The 23,631-nt window shown below is 52.2% G+C and overlaps 1 protein-coding gene across 1 annotated transcript; it reads left to right on the top strand.

Moving 5' to 3' along the window:
- Positions 1–1,538: 1,538 nt before the first annotated feature.
- skp2 (S-phase kinase-associated protein 2, E3 ubiquitin protein ligase) lies at positions 1,539–23,064 on the top strand (the record flags this gene model as incomplete). The annotated part of the gene is given in 10 exon segments (XM_055631097.1): positions 1,539–1,830; positions 3,430–3,547; positions 7,342–7,485; positions 7,894–8,028; positions 8,206–8,304; positions 11,900–12,027; positions 12,787–12,812; positions 12,814–12,839; positions 19,839–19,946; positions 22,626–23,064. Coding segments are annotated over 10 exon segments (1,278 nt in total), but the record flags the coding sequence as incomplete, so codon positions are not given.
- Positions 23,065–23,631: the final 567 nt, after the last annotated feature.

Raw genomic sequence — 23,631 nt, 5'->3', positions numbered from 1 at the left:
GAAATCACCCTATAGGTAATAGACAATTATATTACAAGAGGAGTGGCAAACTATTAACCAATCATTATGGTTTACCATACATTTAACTTATTTGCATTAACCAATCAACTAAATCTTTTCCATTGATTGACAACATGTATAGTCACACGACTTTCCCTTTTCCAGCCGCATTGCAACCTTCTTCCCCTCTGTGGTTTTCTTCAACCTCTTTGTTCAAAATAATTTTATTTAAATAAAGTAAAACCACAGAGATATAAAACAAATTCTCAAAGAACACCTCTCAGAATAAAATACACATCATACAGCAATCACACAACACATTAACACAAAACATATTTTCACTTTTGGAAAATAAAATTATTTCTAAAACTTCAGATTTAAACAAAGTGTAATACAATCATAATTAAAACACAATACACTTCATAATTAATTTCCTTACAACTACATAGTTAAAATACAGTTATTTATGGATTAAATATGAGTTTTGCCCCATTCTTACAAAGTGGTAAGAACTTAAGTTATTTATAATCACACAATTACCAACTCCAAGCACACAAAGGCCACTAATTGTCGCATTTGATTGCTTCTTCCCAAGCTCGGGTCTAATTTCATTCTAAATTAACCTCCTCCTTGCTCATCTCTGGAGGAAAGGAATGTAAGACTTCTTCACTTCATTCCACACAACAAATGAAAGATTATCAAAACAGAGTTACTTTCTCAGTTTTCTATAACCATAAGAAACCCTTTTGCAAAGGTCATTCACAGCCTTATCTCTTATCTCAACATAAAAATACATTTAAACAGCACAAACCATATCACAGACTAATATCTACCCTTGGTGCCTACAACCCAATATAGACAACCATAAATCCCCTTCATGACACAGCCGAGCTCGAGGATGTGTCACAAAGGAAGAAGAATGGTGCCCATATCCTGGGGAAAGATCCCATTTATAACCTCCATTCTAAACACCAACCTAAACCAAATGCAACCTCTGATGGTTCTAGTGGCTTCAAAGCAAACAAAGCTATGCGTATTTACATCAACATCTCCATGTTATAACAAGCCATCTGTTCTCTGTGTGTGTGTTCGTTGTACTTTATTTCTTTGTGCCTATGTGGCACAGAAATTATAATTTAAGCAATTTTATTGTATAATATTTCCTCAATGTCTGTGAGATGTGTATCCGTGTGGCATGTGGTCAGCTATGTCCCGGGGTGCCTGCGTGATGTGTCCGTGCCCACATGGCGTGTGTGTAACATCGTCGTTTGACGCATTGTGGTTGTGGGTATCCGTGTCGTTGCCTGCTGTGGTGAGAGTGGCGTGTGGTTACCCATGTGTCCGGGCTTCTGCGTGAAGCTTGTGGTAACCCGTGTGGCTGCGGTGAGGATGGCGTTACCCATGTGGCTGTGTTGAGGGTGGCGTGCCATTACTCGTTATCTGTGTGGCTTCAGTCAGCGTGCCGTTGCCCTTGTGGCTGCGGTGAGCGTGGCAATGCTCGTTACCCGTGTGGCTGCGGTGGCCCATGGCACTGATGGCTACTCTTGTCCCACAGGCGTGTACTCCACGATGGCACCCCCCCCAACACCAGCCCGCTGGGCATCAGCTGGAGCTGTAACCGTGCCGACGCAACCTCCCTCATGTCCGTCATGGGCGTGCAGCTGATCCACGACGGGGGCACAGCCTCCGGCACCAGCCCACCCCATCCACATCTCTCACCGCCCGCCAAGCGGCCCCGGCACGGCACCAACACCGGTCCCGGCAAGGAGAACCATCCTCACCGCTTCCTCGTGTCCAAGAGGTTCCGTAGAACCAGCCCTTCGGCAAATGGTGAGTGTAAGCTGCCCACACTGACCCGTACTGACCCCACCCGCGACCCGTACTGACCCCCCCCGTGACCCGTACTGACCCCCCGTGACCCGTACTGACCCCCCGTGACCCGTACTGACCCCCCGTGACCCGTACTGACCCCCCCCGTGACCCCGTACTGACCCCCGCGACCCGTACTGACCCCCCCGCGACCCCCCACTGACCCCCCGTGACCCCCCCTCGTACTGACCCCCCCGAACCCGTACCATGAACCCCCCGTGACCCGTACTGACCCCCCCGTGACCCGTACTGACCCCCCCCGCGACCCCGTACTGACCCCCGACTGACCCGTACTGACCCCCCACCGTGACCCTCACTGACCCCCCCCTGACCCGTACTGACCCCCGCGCGACCCGTACTGACCCCCCCGTGACCCGTACTGACCCCCCCGCGACCCGTACTGACCCCCCGTGACCCGTACTGACCCCCCGCGACCCGTACTGACCCCCCGTGACCCGTACTGACCCCCCCCGTGACCCGTACTGACCCCCCCCGCGACCCGTACTGACCCCCCCCCCGGTGACCCTCACTGACCCCCCGCGACCCCCGTACTGACCCCCCCGTGGACCCGTACTGACCCCCCGCGACCCGTACTGACCCCCACGTGACCCGTACTGACCCCCCCGCGACCCGTACTGACCCCCCGCGACCCGTACTGACCCCCCGTGACCCGTACTGACCCCCCCGCGACCCGTGCTGACCCCCGCGACCCGCGACCCCGTACCCCTGACCCCCCCTGTGACCCGTACTGACCCCCCCCGTGACCCGTACTGACCCCCCCCCCCCCCGTGACCCGTACTGACCCCCCCCGCGACCCGTACTGACCCCCCCCGTGACCCGTACGCTGACCCCCCGCGACCCCGTACTGACCCCCCCCGATGACCCGTACTGACCCCCCCCCCCCGCGACCCCGTACTGACCCCCCCCTCCGCGACCCGTACTGACCCCCCCCCGCGAACCGTACTGACCCCCCCCCCGTGACCCCGTACTGACCCCCCGTGACCCTCACATGACCCCCCGTGACCCTCACTGACCCCCCGTGACCCGTACTGCCCCCCCGTGACCCGTACTGCCCCCCCTGTGACCTTACTGACCCCCCGTGACCCGTACTGACCCCCCCCCGTGACCCGTACTGACCCCCCGTGACCCGTACTGACCCCCCGTGACCCGTACTGACCCCGCGCGACCCTTACTGACCCCCGCGCGACCCGTACTGACTCCCCGGGACCCTTACTGACCCCCCGCGCGACCCGTACTGACCCCCTCGCGACCCTCTCCACTGACTCCCCGTTGACCCGTACTGACCCCCGCGACCCCGTACTGACCCCCCCCCCGTGACCCCGTACTGCCCCCCCCCATGACCCTTACTGATCCCCCGTGACCCCGCGCTGACCCCCTGTGACCGGCACTGACCCTTCCCTGTGACCTCACGCTGATCCCGGTGACCACACGCAGGCCCCATCAGCGACAGGCTGACCCATGACCCCACGCTGATCGCTGACCCCTTCCCCCTGTGACCCCACGCTGATCCCGCCCCCATGACCTCTCTCTCTGCAGTAGGTGGGAGCCGCTCCTGTGATGAGCTACCGGATGAGCTGCTGCTGCTGATTTTCCGCGAGCTCTCCCTCCCTCACTTGCTGAAGGTGTCGCAGGTTAGCCGGCACTGGCACAGACTGGCGTGAGTACTCTCCCGTCGCGGTCCCCTCTCACCTTCCCTGCAAACGTGGGATGGGTTCATTCGGGCATTCTGTAGAAAATAACAGGCTTGCAGGCTGGCATCTAGTTCAGGGGCTTATAGAACAGGCCCTTCGGCCCACAGTGTCTGTGCTGAACATGATGCCAAGACCAGCTCATCTGCCTTCACGTCATCCACGTCCCTCTAGTTGCTGCTTATCCATGCTACTATCCAAAACTGTGAAACGCCACGATCATATCTACCTCCTCCTGCTCCCCCGGCAGCAAGATATCTTGCAACATTTTAGATTCTTCTATCCCCTCAGCCTTTCACCACTCATCTTCCCAGCCTCTCTGTAATTCATCTCGGTAACACTCCTCTGCACCCTCTCCAAAGCCTCCACATCCTTCCTGTAATGTGGCAACCACAACTGCACACAATATTCCAAATAGTTCTACTAGAACTAGAGTCTGAAGGGCCACCACCTGAAAACGTCACCCATGGCTTCTCTCCAGAGATGCTGCCTGTCCCACTGAGTTACGCCAGCATTTTGTGTCTATCTGTAGTCCTACAAAGCTGCACCATGACTTCCTGACTCTACTCCTCATTGTCCCAACTATTGAAGGCAGGAATGCTGTACGCCTGCTTTACCACTCGATTCACTGGTGTATTTAATGTAGAGAAGCAGAACAGTGCAGCAGCATAACAAGTGTGTAAACACCATACTCAGATAACAGGCAAAAGTTTCACTGATTTTTAAAAGTCAACCAGGATAGTTTGTTTAAGAGGGAACTGCAGATGCTGGAGAATCGAAGGTTACACAGAAAAGCTGGAGAAACTCAGCGGGGATAGTTTGTTGTTTGAAGTTTAGTTGATGTTTTTAGAGTTTAATGGTTGTAGGGAAGAAGCTGTTCCTGAACCTGAACCTTACAATTTTCAGGCTCCTGTACCTTCTTCCCGATGGCAGGGGTGAAATGAGTGTATGGCCAGGACGGTGTGGGTCTCTGATGATGCTGGACTCCTGTAGATGCCTTTAATGGTGGGGAGGTGATAGAGCGGGCAGTGTTCACTTTTTATAATCTGCCTCATTCTTTGGTGTTTAAGTTGCGGAACCAGGCGGTGATGCAACCAGCCAATATGCTCTTGACTGTACACCCATTAGATGTACAATTGTTGACATACTGAATCTCCTCAATCATCTGAGGAGCCTTCTCTCCAGAGATGCAGCTGCCTGCTCTGGTGAGTAACTCCAGCATTTTGTGTCTGTCTTCAGAAGCGTTGATGGCTTTTCTTTGTGATTGCGGGACAGGACAGATCCTCGGAGATGTGCTGGCCCAGGGGATGTCCAAGGGGGCCAGTGTTCTCTCTATCATTTTGTCAAGTGGTGCCTCACTGTTGCTTGGACTGCCCCCTGGTTTCACCTTGTAGGAAGTGTTGGCATGCAAGCCCTGCCACAGCTGCTCAATGTCCACGTCATCCTGCAGTGCAGAGCAAAAGTCAGTCTACTTGAGGGCCTTAGTGAGGTTGGAGCTGAACTTCCAGTATGAATCTGTGTCACCAGACTTGAATGCCTGAGTGTGCATCCTGACCATGCTAGACTTTCCAAAATGCAAAACCTCACATTTATCTGTATTAAATTCCTCAGCCCAACTGATCCAGATCCTGCTGCAGTTTTTGTCAGCCGTCTTAATTATCTGCAATACCACCCACTTTTGTATCATCTGCAAAGATAGATAAAAGTGTCTTGAGCCGTAACGTCACCCATTCCTTCTCTCTAGAGATGCTGCCTGTCCCACTGAGTTACGCCAGCATTTTGTGTCCACAGATAGACATTTTATTATCACAGTGAATTACTTTGTTTTACACAACTTACACAAATGATGTAAAGAGATCTTATAACCATATAACAATTACAGCACGGAAAACAGGCCATCTCGGCCCTACAAGTCCATGCCGAACAAATTTTTTTCCCCTTAGTCCCACCTGCCTGCACTCGTACCATAACCCTCCATTCCCTTCTCATCCATATGCCTATCCAATTTATTTTTAAATGATACCAATGAACCTGCCTCCACCACTTCCACTGGGAGCTCATTCCACACCGCCACCACTCTCTGCGTAAAGAAGTTCCCCCTCATATTACCCCAAAACTTCTGTCCCTTAATTCTGAAGTCATGTCCTCTTGTTTGAATCTTCCCTATTCTCAAAGGGAAAAGCTTGTCCACATCAACTCTGTCTATCCCTCTCATCATTTTAAAGACCTCTATCAGGTTCCCCCTTAACCTTCTGCGCTCCAGAGAATAAAGACCTAACTTATTCAACCTATCTCTGTAACTTAGTTGTTGAAACCCAGGCATCTTGCCTGACGAATCTGCTGCAATACTTTGAAGAAGTAAATAGCAGGACAGACAAAGGAGAGTCAGTAGATGTGGTTTACCTGGATTTTCAGAAAGCCTTTGATAAGGTGCCACATGTGAGGCTGCTAAGGAAGATGAGAGCCCAAGGTATCAAGGGGCAGATACTAGCATGGATAGCAGGTTGGCTGGATGGCAGAAGACAAAGAGTGGCAATAAAGGGGGCTTTTTCTGGTTGGCTGCCAGTGACTAGTGGAGTTCCGCAGGAGTCGGTGCTGGGTTGTATATTAATTATTTGGACGAGGGGATTGAAGGCTTTGTGGCCAAGTTTGTAAATGATACAAAGATAGGTGGAGGGGCAGGCAGTGTAGAGACAGCAGGGACTCTGCAGAAGGACTTGGACAGGTTGTGAGAGTGGGCAGAGAAGTGGCAGATGGAATATAGTGTAGCAAAGTGTGGAGTCATGCATTTTGGTCGTAGGAATAAAGGTGTAGATTATTTTCGAAATGAGGAGACAATCCAGAAATAGGAGGTGCAAATAGACTTGGGAATGTTGGTGCAGGATTCCCCAAAAGTGACTCTGCAACGTACAGGACAGCACGGTGGTGCAGCGTTGGAGTTACTGCATTACAGTGCTGCATTACAGTGCTGCATTACAGTGCTGACAGCGCCAGAGACCCGGGTTTGATCCTGATTGCGGGTGCTGCACCTACACTCCTCGATCACTCTGCTCTATAACTCTCCCCAGAGCCTGACCATTCGCTGTGTAGGTCCTGCACAAAATGCAACGCCTCACATTTCTCTCTATATTGAATTCCATCAACCATTCCTCCGCCCACCTGGCCAATCGATCCAGATCCTGCTGCAATCGTTCACAATCTGCAAAACCACCCACTATTATATCAACAGCAAACTTGCTAATCTTGTCCTGTATGTTCTCATCTAAATCATTGATGTGGATGACAAACAGTAACGGGCCCTGCACCGAACCCTGAGGCACACCACTAGTCACAGGTCTCCATTCTGAGAAGCAACCTTCCACCATCACCCTCTGCTTCCTTCCATGGAGCCAATGTTCCATCCATTCAGCTATCTCTCATTGGATGCGATCTAATGTTGATCTCTGACCCCGCGTTCTCTGACCCTGTGAACAGGTGTGACCAGGCACTGTGGTACAGTGCGGATCTGACCAGGCGCTGTGGTACAGTGTGGATCTGACCCTCTCTCTCTCTCTGTGACCGTGTGGCAGGTTTGACCAGGCGCTGTGGTACAGTGTGGATCTGACCCTCTCTCTCTGTGACCCTGTGGCAGGTTTGACCAGGCGCTGTGGTACAGTGTGGATCTGACCCTCTCTCTCTCTCTGTGACCCTGTGGCAAGTGTGACCAGGCGCTGTGGTACAGTGTGGATCTAACCCTCTCTCTCTCTCTGTGACCCTGTGGCAGGTTTGACCAGGCTCTGTGGTACAGTGTGGATCTGAGCTCGGCCACTCTACCCGCGGGGACTCTGGGCCGAGTGCTGGCGTCCGGAGTGATGGTCCTACGCTCCCCCCGCTCCTTCCTGGGGGAGCCCGGCTTCACCAACGACAGGTGAGGGGGGCAGGGCTGTGGGGGAGGGGGAGGGGGGGACTGCAAGGTCTGACGCTGTCTGCCAGGGGTTTGGACAGGGGTGTGTGGGGTCTGACTATCCCTCTCCTGCCCTCCCCTCCCCCCTCACCCCCCATCCACCTCTCACCCTCCTCCCCTGTGGGGCTGGGCTGGGAGGGGAGAGTGAGTGCGGGTCTAAAACCTCTTCCCCCCCCGTGGGTGGTGGGAGTCTAACACCTCTTTCCCCATGGGGGCTGGGGTGGGTGGGAGTGGGGGGGGGGGGGGTGAGTGCGGGGGGGTCTAAAACCTCTTCCCCCCCCCCCCCGGGGTGCTGGGGACTGGGGTGGGAGTTTGGGGGGGGGGGGGGGGTGAGTGCGGGGTCTAACACCTCTCTGTCCCCTCCCCCCCCAGCCCATTGCTGCTGCAACACATGGACCTGTCCCACTGCATCACCACCCCCCACACGTTGCTGCATCTGCTGCGTCGCTGCCACCGGCTCATCGGCCTCAGCCTGGAGGGGCTGCAACTCTCCGACCCCGTGCTCAGGTGAGGACCCTGACCTCTCACCCCAACCTGCGTGACCCCCTCGCCCGTGACCTTCCCCTGCCCTCTGACCTCCTCACCCATAACCTTCCCTCTCGCCCAGAACCTTCTGCTCTCTGACCCCCCCCCCCCCTCTGACCCCTCTGACCCCCCTCCGCGTTGACCCTGTGTGTACCGTAGGGCCGTGGGCCAGAGCCAGGATCTGCTCCGACTCAACGTGTCCAGCTGCTCCGGGTTTGGCCCAGACGCCCTGCACCACATGTTGTCCAGCTGCTCCAGGTGTGTGGGTCCCCCGCGGAGGGGGACAGGGGGGGGGGCGAGAGGTTTGAGGCAGGGGGTTGTGTTTCAAGGGGGTATTATGTTTTGACGGGGGTATTGGGTTTGTGTTTTTTTGGGGGTGTGAGGGGGGTGGAGGGAGGATTGTTTTGGGGTGGGTTTGTGTTTTTTTTTTGAGGGGCGATTATGTTTTTGGGAAGGGGTTTGTTTTGAGGGGGGTGGGTTTGTGGGTTTTGTTTGGGGGGGGTTTGAGGGGGTGGTGGAGGGAGGATTGTTTTGTGGGATTTGTGTTTGGGGGGGGGGGTAGTTTTTTTGAGGGGGGTGGGTTTGTGTTTTTTGGGGGGGTTTGAGGGGGGTGGGGTGGAGGGATGATTGTTTTGGGGTGGGATTGTGTTTCGAGGGGAGGGGTGTGTTATGGTTTGGGGGGGGGGTTTTTGAGGGGGGGGGATGTTTTTGGGAAGGGGGTTATTTTGAGGGTGGGGGGTGAGGTTGAGGCTGGGTGGAGGGGGCAACAGTGTTGAATTGCTGCTGCTGCCTCACAGCACCAGAGACCAAGGTACAATCCTGACCTCCGATACGGTCTGTGTTTTCCCTGCCACCATGTGGGTGTCCTGTAGATCATGGAGTCGTACAAACCCTTCGGCCCGTCTTGCCTGTGCTGGCCAGGTTGGCATTCTGTGCTGGCCAAGATTTGCACACATTTGGCCCATATCCCTCCAAACCTTTCTTATCCATATATCTGTCCAAATGTCCTGTACAAGTAATTATTTCTGCTTCGACAGCTTCCTCTGGCAGCTCGTTCCAGATACCTTGAAAATGTTGTCCCTGAGCTCCCTCTTAAATCTCCCCTCTTACCCTCAGCTTGCGCCCTCTAGTTCTAGAATCCTCTACCCTGGGAAAAAGACTGTGAGCCTTCACTTTATCCATGCCCCTCATGGTCTTGTACACCTCGATAATGTCACCCCTCAGCCTCCGACGCTCCAAAGAGAAAAGTCCCACCTTATCCGACCTCCCCCTGTAACACGAGCCCAGGTGAATCTCCTCTGCACCCTTTCCTGCTGAATGTTATCCTTCTTGTAGCTGGGGGAGCAGAACTACACACAGTACAAGTGTGGTGTCACCAGCGACTTGTACAGCTGCAACATGATGTCCCAACCTTTGTACTCAATGCTGAGTATCATGAGTGGAATAGATCGGGTAGATGCACAGTCTCTTGTCCAGAGTAGGGGAATCGAGGACCAGAGGATATAGGTTCAAGGTGAAGGGGAAGAGATTTAATAGGAAACTGAGGGGTAACTTTTTCACACAAAGGGTGGTGGGTGTATGGAACAAGCTGCCAGAGGGGCTAAGAAACAGTTAGACAGGTACATGGATAGGACAGGTTTGGAGGGATATGGACCAAGCACAGGCAAGTGGGACTAGTGGCTAGTAGCTAGGACATGGCGAGTTGGGCTGAAAGGCCTGTTTCCACACTGTATTAATCTATGACTCTTCCCAATGAAGGCAAGTGTACCAACACCTTCTTCACCACCCATAGACTTTAGAGAAACTGACCCTTCAGCCCACCAAGTCCACGCCCATTAGTGATCCCTGCATACGCTATCACTATCCTACACACACTGGGGACAATGTACAAAGTTAATTACCCTACTAACCTGTACATCTTTGTAGTGTGGGAGGAAACTGGAGCATGTGCACGGGGAGAAGGTACAAACAGCACCTGTAGTCACGATGGAACCCGGGTCCCTGACGCTGTGAGGCAGTAACTCCACCACAACACCACCTCTGACACACCACTTTCAGGACATGATGCACCTGTATTCCCAGATCTCTCTGTTCTACAACAATACCATTTAGCGTGCAAGTCCTGCTCTGGTGTGACAGACCAAAGTGCACAACGTCAGAGTTAAATTCCATCTGCCATTCCTTGGCCACCTTTGCACTGATCTCCATCCTGTTGTGATCTCCATCCTGTTGCCCTTCCTCACTATCCATTATACCATGCCCCATCCATTTGTACCAAGTTGTCCATTGTACCTATTTACTAACAGGTTCACTGCTTTGACATCTAAATCTATTCCCTCCCCTTTCCGCCTTCCGCAGAGACCGTTCCCTCCGCAACTCCCTGATTAACTCATCCCTTCCCACCCAAATCACCCCCTCCCCAGGTACATTCCCCAACAACTGCAGAAGATGCAACACCTGTCCCTTTACCTCCTCCTCCGACTCTGTCCAGAGACCCCAAAATTCCTTTCAGGTCAGACAGGTTCACTTGCACCTCCTCCAACCCCATCTACTGTATCTGTTGTTCAAGATGTGGACTCTAATACATCGGCGAGACCAAACGCAGACTGGGCGATCGTTTTGTGGAACACCTTCTTTCAGCCCGCCTGAACCAACCTGATCTCCCGGTTGCTGACATTTTAATTCCCCTTCCCATTCCTACACGGACCTTTCTGTCCTCAGTCTCCTCCATTGTCAGAGTGAGGCTAAACGCAAAGTGGAGGAACAGCATCTCATATTTCGCTTGAGCAGCTTACAGCCCAGTGGTATGAATATTGATTTCTCTCACTTCAGGTACTCCCGGCATTCCCCATCTCACTATCTCCCCCACCCAAGTTGCACTAGCTTCTCATATTCACCCTACAAACTGCTTACAATGGCCTGTTTCCTTTTTCATCATTACTAATATGCATATCTTTCATTCATTGTTCTTTATCTCTCCACGTCATAGTCTTACTTGCGAGCGGAGCACCAAGGCAAATTCCTTGTATGTGGCCAATAAACGTATTCATTCATTATATCCCTCGTTTCCCTTTCCTCTGACACTAGTGTGAAGAAGGGTCTCGACCTGAAATGATGTGACCCTCCACAGGTCACACGCCCCCTACCTGCCCCCTGACCCCTCTCACTCACACTGTCGAGAAAATTGACTTAAAGGGAAAAAACCTTGTCCTTGGCTATACGTTTTCCTGTTATTATCTACTAAATATGAATGAATTAATTATTTGGCCATAGTATGTTTTTAGTTGATGTTAATCTTATTCAACAACAGATGGTTCCTACAAGTGAAACATAATACGAGGGTATCTTGACATTATTTTATCTCATCTTTCTCGCCCCCTCCCCGAGCCAGTCATAAGCCCCCCTCCCTCGTCTGCGATGTTTCTGAGCCACTGGCGGCAGGGTGCGAGGACGGTCTACCCAACTATTGCTGTTGTGTTTGCCCATGGCACACATTCCCATCGAATGGCCTGAGAAAGGCTACACTCAGACAATGAATCCAGGTGCGAGGTGAACACTAGGAGGTAACGTGTCTGAAACTTGCTTTGCAAGATTCTCATCACCTTCTCTGCAGCTGCTCAACAAGAGATGCCCATTGCCACATCCCCACGCCCTTGTACCTTATTTAATTCCAACCATCATGAAGTATGTGGACGTAGTTCTTCTATACCCCGTGTCTGGATCACCACTCCAGCCTTGCACCTGTCCCCATCTCACTGACGGGACGAGAGCCGGAGAGAGGGAGGGGGAGGAGTGATTGTATGGTGTCACCTACCCTCACCTGTGGCTGTTCCCCCCCCCCCCCCCCCCCCAGGTTGGAGGAGGTGAATGTGTCGTGGTGTGGGTTTGGACGGCCCCACGTGGCTGTGACGGTGACTCAGGTGCCAGAGACGATCACACAGCTCAACATCAGCGGCCACCGGCAGAGCCTCACCGACACCGGTACTGGGGGGGGGGGGTCACACACACACACGCACGCACGCGCGCACACGCACACACACACCCCACACACACACCACGCACACACACACACACACCTGCCCACACACACACACACACACACCCACACACACACACACACACACACACACACACACACACACACACACACACACACACACACACACACACACCCACCCACACACGCACACACACACGCACGCACGCACACACACGCACACACACACACACACACACACACACACGCACCCACGCACACGCACTCACCACACACACCCACGCACACACACTCACACACACACACCACACCACACACACACTCCACACACACACACACCACACCACACACACACACACACACACACACACACACACCACACGCACACACGCACTCACACACACACACACACACACACTGCACACCACACACACACACACACACACACGCACTCACACACACACACACCCACACACACACACACACACACACACACACACACACACACTCACGCACACACACACACCACACTCACACTGGTGGGGGGGGGTCACACACACACACACACTCACACTGGTGGGGGGGGGGTTGGCAGTCAGGGGAAAGGGGCAAGGGATGGTAAAGGGGGGGGAGAACGGGACACTGACGGGGAGGGTGGGTGCAGAGTCTCACTGACACCCAGACGGGGGACGGGGGGGGCGACTGGGACGGGGCCGTGTGTGACGTCTTTGCTCTGTGTCTAGACGTGCAGGTCCTGTGTCAGCGGTGCCACACGGATCACCAACCTGGACATGAGGTCAGCACCCCCTCCCCTCTCCCCCCCCCACACTAACACCCCCTCCCCTCCCCTCCCCACACTCCCTCCCCCCCTCCCCTCCCCACACCCCCTCCCCTCCCCACACTAACACCCCCTCCCCCCCCCCTCCCCACACTCCCCTCCCCCTCCCCTCCCCACACCCCCTCCCCTCCCCACACTAACACCCCCCTCCCCACACTAACACCCCCTCCCCTCCCCACACTAACACCCCCTCCCCTCCCCTCCCCCCACTCCCTCCCCACTCCCCTCCCCACACCCCCCTCCCCCTCCCCACACTAACACCCCCTCCCCTCCCCACACTCCCTCCCCTCCCCACACACTAACACCCCCTCCCCTCCCCACACCCCCTCCCCTCCCCACACTAACACCCCCTCCCCTCCCCACACCCCCCCCCCCCCTCCCACACTAACACCCCTCCCCTCCCCTCCCCACACTCCCTCCCCTCCCCACACTACACACCCCCCCCCTCCCCACACCCCACACCCCCTCCCTCCCCACACTAACACCCCCTCCCTCCCCTCCCCACACTCCCTCCCCCCCTCCCCACACTAACACCCCCTCCCCCCCGCCTCCCCCCCATCCCCTCCCCACACCCCCTCCCCTCCCCACACCCCCTTCCCTCACCCCCCGCACTAACACCCAGTGATGGAAATGGGTTTTAGGAACGAGGTGTACTGAGATTCGTGAGGCTGCGGTTGGGAAGGGGGGGGGGGTTTATGTGCGGTACTACCCATGTAAGAGTACAAGAATGCATAACTTTATTATTGTGTATTTATAATACAGTTTATTGTGTATTATATATCATAGCTGCTTTCTTGCATCTCTCTCTCTCTGTCTCTCTCTGTCTCTCTCTCTCTCTCTCTCTCTCTCTCTCTCTCTCTCTCTCTCTCTCTCTCTCTCTCTCTCTGTGTCTCTCTGTCTCTCTCTCTCTCTCTGTCTCTGTCTCTCTCTCTGTCTCTCTCTCTGTTCCATAACAGGGCTCTCACAACTTGAATGGAGTCGAGGGGGGAGGTGAAGGGACAGGTGTTGCATTTCTTGCTTCACCTCCCCCCTCGACTCCATTCAAGGACCCAAGCAGTCGTTCCAGGTGCGACAAAGGTTCACCTGTGTCTCCTCCAACCTAATCTACTGCATCCGCTGCTCTAGATGTCAGCTGATTTACATCGGGGAGACTAAGCGGAGGTTGAGCGATCGTTTCGCCGAACACCTCTGCTCAGTCCGCAATAACCTACCTGAACTCCCGGTGGCTCAGCACTTCAACTCCCCCTCCCATTCCCAATCCGACCTTTCCTCCATTGCCAGAGTGAGCAACACTGGAAATTGGAGGAACAGCACCTCATATTCCGCCTGGGTTGCTTGCGTCCGGATGGCATGAACGTTGAATTCTCCCAATTTTGCTAGCCCTTGCTGTCTCCTCCCCTTCCTTAACCCTCGAGCTGTCTCCTCCCATCCCCCCGCCCTTGGGCTCCTCCTCCTCCCTTTTTCCTTCCTTCTCCCCCCCACCCCCCATCAGTCTGAAGAAGGGTTTCGGCCCGAAACGTCGCCTATTTCCTTCGCTCCATAGATGCTGCTGCACCCGCTGAGTTTCTCCAGCATTTTTGTGTACCTTCGATCTTCCAGCATCTGTAGTTCCTTCTTGAACATTCAGATTAGATGTATGCGTTGTGAACAGCAATGAAGATACCCAGTTTGTACGCACCAGATTAAAAAACATTTATTGATAAACGCTGTTTCCATCATTCCCACTTCAGAATTAACGTTAAAATTTCATCTGAAATATCTACTGACCAAATTTGTGATGTATATGACTGACTGTAGAAGTAAAACCTGGATAAATCCAACATAAATCCACGTGCTCATTAAATAACTACAGTACTGATACTCCATATCCAGAGCATTGACTTGTTGTTAAAATGAATTCTGTAATAACGTGTCAACGGCAGCAGTGACAATCGAACACTGCGGTTTTAATGTTTCACGTGTTCACAATTTAATTAATCCATCTTTATGGATTAAAACAAATAATAACATTGGGAATTAAAACACATTTGATTGCATTCCGTTATCAAACATAGTCAATGTTCGCTCTGAAGACATTTCCAACACAATAGGGTCGGGGGGGGGGGGTGTGAATCAGTGCGGGGTGGATAGATGTGGGGGGGGGGGGGGGAGAGTTGAGAAGGCAGTCGGTGCTGAATGGATGGATTGAGGCAGGTGAATTAGTACGTGTAGGTTGGAGTATGTAACATTGTGAGGAGAGAGCGCGGGGATGTCTGGTGTTGTCAGTTGGTCAGTCCGGGAATGGGGGGGGGGGATGGACGGGGGGGGGGGATCAGTACAGGATGAATGGGAGTAGACCAAAATGCTGGAGAAACTCAGCGGGCGAGGCAGCATCTATGGAGCGAAGGAAATAGGCAAAGTTTCGGGTCGAGACCCTTCTTCAGACTGGTCCCCCCATTCTTCTTGAATGGGGGGGGATTAGTACAGGATGGATGGGGGGGTCAGCGCAGGATGAATGGGGGGGCAGTACAGTGAGGATCGGAGGGTCTGTGCAGGATGAATGGCAGATCACTACAGGATGAATGAGGGGATTAGTACAGTACAGGATGAATGAGGCGGATCAGTGAAAGATGAATGGGGATCAGTAGAGGATGAATCAGGGGATCAGTAAAGGATGAATGGGGGGGGTCAGTGCAGGATGAATGAGGGGATCAGTACAGGATGAATGGGGGGGATCAGTAGAGGATGAATGGGGGGCATCAGTAAAAGATGGATGGGGGAGGATGAGTAAAAAATGAAATGGGAGATCACTATAGGATGGATGGGGGATTGGTGCAGGGTAAATGCGGGGTGGGTCAGTACGGGATGAATGGGGGGAGCAGTGCAGGACGAATGAGGGGATCAGTACAGGATGGATGAGACGGGGGATGAGTACAGGATGAATTGGGGGCCAAGTGTTGGATGGATGGGGTGGTGGCAGGAGAACCTATGCGAGGTGGATAGGGAGAGCAGTGCAGGATGTATAGATGTGGTGGAGGGTCGATGGGGAGGGGAGCACGGGGTGTCAGTGAGGACTGAATAGAGGTGGGAGGGAACCAGTGTGGGATGGAGAGGGGGGGTCTCAGAATAAGGGGGTGGAGGGGGACGTACAAGAGAGAGAGGGGGGGGGGGGAGGAAGGAGGGTCTGCGCTCCTCGCCACCGCCTCCCCTCCTCCGCCAGCCAACAGGAAGTTGTGGGGCCGAGTGGTGCAGCTGCTTCAGACGGCGGAAGATGGCCTCTCCCTCCCTCCCGGCCTCGGTGTGCGGGGGGGGGGGAGGTTGTTTTGAAAGCAGCGGCTGCTATCGGGGAGGGCGGGTGCGGCAGGAGGAGGAGTAGGTGGAGCCGCTGTGCGGGACGGGGCATTCGCTCTGACCCTCCACCTAGTATCTTTGCCCCGCACTAGAGTTGCCACCGACACGAAACGTCACGTTCCTTTTCTCCACAGATGCTGCCTGAGTTACTCTATTCTCGGTATAAACCAGTATCTGCAGTGCCAAGCCGGGCAAAATGACTCGGCGTTCAAGTTGCCCGGTGGAGATTATATACCATTATGGAACATTTCTGTCACCTCCTCTTTCTTTCTGCATGTTCGGCTGTCTTTTATAGTATCTCAGTATGCTCATTTTCACAGGGGTACACAAATCTGAAATTTATAGATATTTGATAGTGATATATAATATATATAATAAAATATTTCCGCTTGCACTATTTTGCTAAATAAAACCGCCCTCACGATTTAGGATGGAAACAACTATTGGTACTACTTATTGAATTTTCTCCCCATCCATTCTAATGGAACTGAAACACTTAATCTGAAAATGCACTTTAAGTTAGGTCTTTATTCTCTGGAGCGCAGAAGGTTGAGGGGGGACTTGATAGAGGTCTTTAAAATGATGAGAGGGATAGACAGAGTTGATGTGGACAAGCTTTTCCCTTTGAGAATAGGAAAGATTCAAACAAGAGGACATGACTTCAGAATTAAGGGACAGAAGTTTAGGGGTAACATGAGGGGGAATTTCTTTACTCAAGAGAGTGGTAGCGGTGTGGAATGAGCTTCCAGTGGAAGTGGTGGAGGCAGGTTCATTGGTATCATTTAAAAATAAATTGGATAGGCATATGGATGAGAAGGGAATGGAGGGTTATGGTATGAGTGCAGGCAGGTGGGACTAAGGGGAAAAAAAAAAATTTGTTCAGCACGGACTTGTAGGGCCGAGATGGCCTGTTTCCGTGCTGTAATTGTTATACGGTTATATGGTTTATTATTGGGGGCAGATAATAGAAAAAACAATGCCCTTGGAGACAACGGCTGATTGGACGGGAGGAGACCGATTTGTTGATTGGACGGGAAGGGAAGCTCGTCAGTGATTGGACGCAACCCCCCTTAGAGACAGCGGTTGATTGGCCGCCAAATAATCGGGCACAAATAATTGACAAATAGGAAAACAAAAAAATTCCGACTTAAATCTGATATAAGGTACATAGGGTGGGTATCGATTAATTCCAGACAACAGATTAAAATAAATCTAACCCCATTAAATCACTCAGGGTGTATTATGATATGTTCTGCAGTGTGAAGTATACAGCAAAACTGGCACTTCCAGTGGTCTATCGTGTTGTTTCTTCAGCGACCACAGATTTATTTTAAGAGCTGGAGAACACAGCAGGTCAGGCTGGATCAATGGAGGATCAGAAGAAGGGTCTCGACCCAAAACGTCACCTATTCCTTCTCTCCAGAGATGCTGCCTGACCCGCTGAGTTACCCCAGCGAAAGACAGAGACACAGCGAGAGAGGGAGGGAAACATAGAAAATAGGTGCAGGAGGAGGCCGTTCGGCCCTTCGAGCCAGCACCGTCATTCATTGTGATCATGGCTGATTGTCCCCAATCAATAATCCGTGCCTGCCTTCTCCCCATATCCCTTGATTCCACTAGCCCCTAGAGCTCTATCTAACTCTCTTAAATCCATCCAGTGACTTGGCCTCCACTGCCCTCTGTGGCAGGAAATTCCACAAATTCACAATTCTCAGGGTGAAAACGTTTTTTCTCACCCTTAGTCTTAAATGACCTCCCCTTTATTCTAAGACTCTGGTTCTGGACTCGCCCAACATCGGGATCATTTTTCCTGCATCTAGCTTGTCCAGTCCTTTTATAATTTTAGGTTTCTATAAGATCCCCCCTCACCCTTCTAAACTCCAGTGAATACAAGCCTAGTCTTTTCAATCTTTCCTCATATGACAGTCCCACCATCCCAGGGATCAATCTCGTGAACCTACGCTGCACTGTCTCAATCACAAGGATGTCCTTTCCTCAAATTAGGAGACCAAAACTGTACGCAATATTCCAGGATGTCTCACCAGAGCCCTATACAACTGCAGAAGAACCTCTTTACTCCTATACTGAAATCCTCTTGTTATGAAAGCCAACATTCCATTAGCTTTCTTCACTGCCTGCTGTACCTGCACGCCAACTTTCAGTGACCAGTGTACAAGGACACCCAGGTCTCGCTGTACCTCCCCCTTACCTAACCTAACCCCATTGAGATAATAATCTGCCCCCTTGTTTTTGCTGCCAAAGTGGATAACCTCACATTTATCTATATTATACTGCATCTGCCCACTCACTCAACCTGTCCGGGTCACCCTGCAACCTCCTAACATCCTCTTCACAGTTCACACTGTCACCCAGCTTTGTGTCATCCGCAAACTTGCTAGTGTTGCTCCTAATTCCCTCTTCCAAATCATTAATATATATGGTAAACAGTTGCGGCCCCAACACAGAGCCTTGCGGCACTCCACTCGCAACTGCCTGCCATTCTGAAAAGGACCCGTTCACTCCTACTCTTTGCTTCCTGTCTGCCAACCAATTTTCTATCCACGTCAACACCCTACCCGCAATACCATGTGCTCTAATTTTAGTCACCAGTCTAACGTGCGGGATCTTATCAAAGACTTTCTGAAAGTAGATACACTACATCCACTGGCACCCCTTCATCCATTTTACTTGTCACATCCTGACAGAGAAACACAATCAATAACCCGTGCCTGCCTTCTCCTCATATCCCTTGATTCCACTAGCCCCTAGAGCTCTATCTAACTCTCTCTTAAATCCATCCAGTGATTTAGTCTCCACTGCCCTCTGTGGCAGGGAATTCCACAAATTCACAACTCTCTGGGTGAAAAACTTTTTTCTCACCTCAGTCTTAAATGACCTCTCCTTTATTTTAAGACTGTGGCCCCTGGTTCTGGACTCGCCCAACATTGGGAACATTTTTCCTGCATCTAGCTTGTCCAGTCCTTTTATAATTTTATATGTTTCTATAAGATCCCCCTCATCAGAGAGAGCGAGAGAATAAAATAACGTGGAATAATAAAATAACATGACTACCTGCACACCAGAAGAAGCTCGCAGTCCGTAGCAATGACTGAGTTTATTAAATTCCCCCATGGATTTTATTCAAAGGAATGTGGTGTCATTAATACTTGGTCAAAACACAATTACATTTACTGCGTAATGTGGATCAATGTATTGATGACACATTGTATAACTACGTGTTATATACTGGCTGTTAACAAGTGCTAACAGTGGTAGTTAACAAATCGTTTTCATCTCATGGCCGATGCAGCGAGACTGGTTGTGACGATTATCCACAGTCATTAAAAAAAAATACGTATTTAACAACTCTGACTCCCTTCTAGTACAGAAATCGGACATAAACTTGAAACTGAAAAGTAGGGGAACGCCGTCCCCCTGCGGACCACCCATTTCCATCACTGCTAACACCCCCTCCTCGCCCCTCACTAACACCCCCTCCTCGCCCCTCACTAACACCCCCTCCCCTCAGCCCCTGCACTAACACCCCTTCTCGCTGCCCCCCCCCCCCCCCATCTCGCTGCACCCCACCCTCTCTCTCTCCCCACTGACTGTGTGCTCTCTCCTCAGTGACAGCTCGATGCTGACCCCGGCCTGTTTCCCGTCCCTCCAGCAGCTTCCTCACCTGCAGCACCTGGGCCTGAGCCGATGCCATCATATCCCAGCAGCATCTGTGGGGTAAGTGTGGGACCCGTACCCCCACGAGCACCGCCACCACCCACCCCTGCCTGCCCCCCCCCATCTTACCCCACCCCCACCAGCACCCGTCACCTGGAACAGCGGATACAGTAGGTGAGGTTGGACTTCCAGGTGTCAAGTCCTGTATATCGACGAGACCAAGCGCAGGCTCGGTGATCGTTTCGCTGAACACCTCCGCTCAGTCTAAACGTACCTGATCTCCCGGTTGCTCAGCACTTCAACTCTTCCTCCCATTCCCAATCTGACCTTTCTGTCCAGGAGCTTCCTTCATTGTCAGAGTCAGGCCCAGCGAGTTGGAGGAACCGCACCGCATATTTCGCTTGGGTAGCTTACACCCCAGTGCTATGAACATTGACTTCTCTAACTTCAGATAGCCCTTGCTTTCCCTCTCTCTCCATCCCCTCCCCCGTCCCAGTTCTACTAGTCTTACTGTCTCCGCCTACATTCTATCTCTGTCCCGCCCCTCTACTGACATCAGTCTGAAGAAGGGTCTCGACCCGAAACATTGCCAATTCCTTCTCTCCAGAGATGCTGCCTGTCCCGCTGAGTTACTCCAGTATTTTGTGTCGACCTTTAATTAAAACCAGCATCTGCAGTTCTTTCCTAGCATTGCGTTTGCTTTCTTTACTCCCGATTCAACTTGCAGAAGAACTTATTGGGAATTCTGCACCAGCACTCCCAAGTCCCTTTGCACCTCCAGTTTCTGGATTCTCATCCCATTTAGAATGCCTTTATTCCTACTACCAAAATGCATGACTCCACACTTTATTAGGCGGCCATGGTAGCCAAGCGGTAGACTTGCTGCCTTACAGCGCTTGCAGCACCGGAGACCCGGGCTCCATCCCGACAACGAGTGCTGTCTGTACAGAGTTTGTACCTTCTCCCCGTCACCTGAATGGGTTTTCTCTGAGATCTTCCGTTTCCTCCCACACTCCAAAGACGTACAGGTTTGTATGTTAATTGTCTTGGTAAATGTAAAAATTGTCTCTAGTGGGTGTAGGATAGTGTTGATGTGTAGGGATCGCTGGTTGGCGCGGACCCGGTGGGCTGAAGGGCCTGTTTCCGCGCTGCAGAGTCCCTGCTTTCTCTACACTACCTGCCCCTCCACCTATTTTCGTATCATCCGCAAACTTGGCCACAAAGCCTTCAATCCTCTCGTCCTCTCGTTCAAATCATTAATATACAACGTGAAGAGCAGCGGAACTCCACTAGTCACTGGCAGCCAACTTGAAAATGCCCCCTTTATTGCCACTCTGCCTTCTACCATCCAACCAACCTGCTGTCCATGCTAGTATCTGCCCTTTGATACCTCATCATTTGATGCTCATCTTCCTTCGGCCTCATGTGTGGCACCTTATCAAAGGCTTTCTGAAAATCAGAATTAGGAGAATCTTATACACCTCTATATGCTTCCCTTCATCCTCCTGCCCTCCAAGCCAACTCAACCTCTCCCTATAGCTCAGGCCCTCAGGTCCTGGCAACATTGTCATCAATCTTCTCTGTACATCTTTCCTGTAACATTATTCCATATTCCTCAAAATGCGGTCTCACCATTGTCTTATACAACTCCAACATGACATCCAAACTTCAATACTCAATACTCTGACTGATGAAGGCCAAAGTGCCAAAAGTCTTTTTGACCACCTTATCTACCTGCGACTCCACCTTCAAGGAACCATGCACCTGTACTCCTAGATCCCTCTGCTCTACAACACTACCCAGAGGCTTACCATTCACTGTATAGGTCCTGCCCTTGTTCGACGTCCCAAAATGCAACACCTCACAATTCTCTGTATTAAATTCCATCAACCATTCCTCCGCCCTCCTGGCCAATCGATCCAGATCCTGCTGCAATCGTTCACAACCATCTTCACTATCTGCAAAACCACCCACTAGTGTATCATCAGCAAACTTGCTAGTTGCCCTGTATATTCTCATCCAAATCATTGATGTAGATGACAGACAGTACCGGGCCCAGCACCGAACCCTGAGGCACACCACTAGTCACAGGCCTCCAGACCGAGAAGCAACCTTCCACCATCACCCTCTGCTTCCTTCCATGGAGCCAATTTGCCATCCATTCAGCTATTTCACCTTGGATCCCATGCGATCTAACATTCCAGAGCAGCCTACAGTGTGGAACCTTGTCGAACACCTTACTAGAGTCCGTGTATTCATTGTCTACAGCTCTGCCCTCAATTTTTGGCCACATTCTCAAAAGTCCATCAGATTTATGAGACATGACCTCCCAGGTATAAAACATGGTGACTATCCCTAATCAGCACTTGTCCATCTAAGTGCATGTATATCCTATCCTACAGAATACTCAACAGTAACTTTCCGACTACAGATGTTAAACTCACTGGCCTGTAGTTCCCAGCCTTTTCCCTGCAGCCCTTGAATAGAGACACAAGATTTTCCTCCGTCCAGTTTTCCAGCATCTCGACTGTATTTAACGTCAACTCATAAATCACGACAGGAACTCCTGCAATTTCCTCTCTAGTTTCCCACAGTGACCTTGGATATATCTGATCAGGCCCGGGAGATTTGTCTATCTTCATACATCTATCTATCTACGACCGTAATACTGACTGCTCTCTGGATATTTGCAGTCTTTGTCTGTGGTGCTTGTTGACTTGGTGTTTTTGTGTTGTACAGGGAGTTGGCCCACATCACCACCCTGAAGTCTCTCAGCATCTTCGGACTGGTGAATAACTCCACGCTCAATGTGAAGGACCTCATCCCACAGATCAAGGTCAATGCCTTCCCGCTGACCAGCATCGCTCGGCCCACTCCGGCCCAGGGAAAGACCAGGACGGTGTGGGGCATCAGCTGCCGACTGGCTTTACGTACATTCTGATGTTCCAGCCTGTGTCAGCCTCGGCTGTGTAACGCCACTGGTCCTGGGGAGAGTGCCAGCTGTCTTTGTGCTGGCGTAAAGTGGACAGTGCTCCCCAATCACAGGCCAGCGGTGGGGCCGGAGGGCAGGGGTCAGCAGTGAGCTCGGAGCGGTCAGTGAGGGTGGGGACAGTGAGCTCAGAGCGGTCAGTGAGGGTGGGGACAGTGAGCTTGAAGCGGTCAGTGAGGGTGGGGACACAGCTCGGAGCGGTCAGTGAGACGGAGGGGAGTGTGACAGTGATGGTGGGGACAGTGAGCTCGGAGCGGTCAGTGAGACGGAGGGGAGTGTGACAGTGATGGTGGGGACAGTGAGCTCAGAGCGGTCAGTGAGGGTGGAGACACAGCTCGGAGCGGTCAGTGAGGGTGGAGACACAGCTCAGAGCGGACAGTGGGACGGAGGGTGGGGGCAGGAGGTCAGCGTGACACAGGGTGGGACTGGCGTATGATGGAGGGTCGGGACAGAGGGTCTGTGCGGTTGGTGTGTCACACAGCCTCTGTGGACATGGCGAGGCCGGCTGTAACCGCTGGAGAGACCAGGCCCCAGCTGCCATTCTGCCCATCCCTGTGTACTGTACTGATTCCCCAGATCACTGTTCCCTCACCTGTTTCACACACAGGCAATAAACATCTTCACATTCGTCTATGCAACACTTGTTCAGCCATGATTGAATGGGGGACAGGTGGGATTGTGGGGAGAGTGACACGGGTAGGAAGCAGGAAGAGGTGGTCTCTGGGGGACAGTTTGCAGTAAGCCCAGGATGCCACA

This window comes from Leucoraja erinacea, unplaced genomic scaffold, assembly GCF_028641065.1.
Source record: "Leucoraja erinacea ecotype New England unplaced genomic scaffold, Leri_hhj_1 Leri_64S, whole genome shotgun sequence".
In the NCBI taxonomy this organism is placed as follows: domain Eukaryota; kingdom Metazoa; phylum Chordata; class Chondrichthyes; order Rajiformes; family Rajidae; genus Leucoraja; species Leucoraja erinaceus.
Note: the sequence above shows the minus strand (reverse complement) of the source record. Positions and strands in the feature narration are given on the sequence as shown.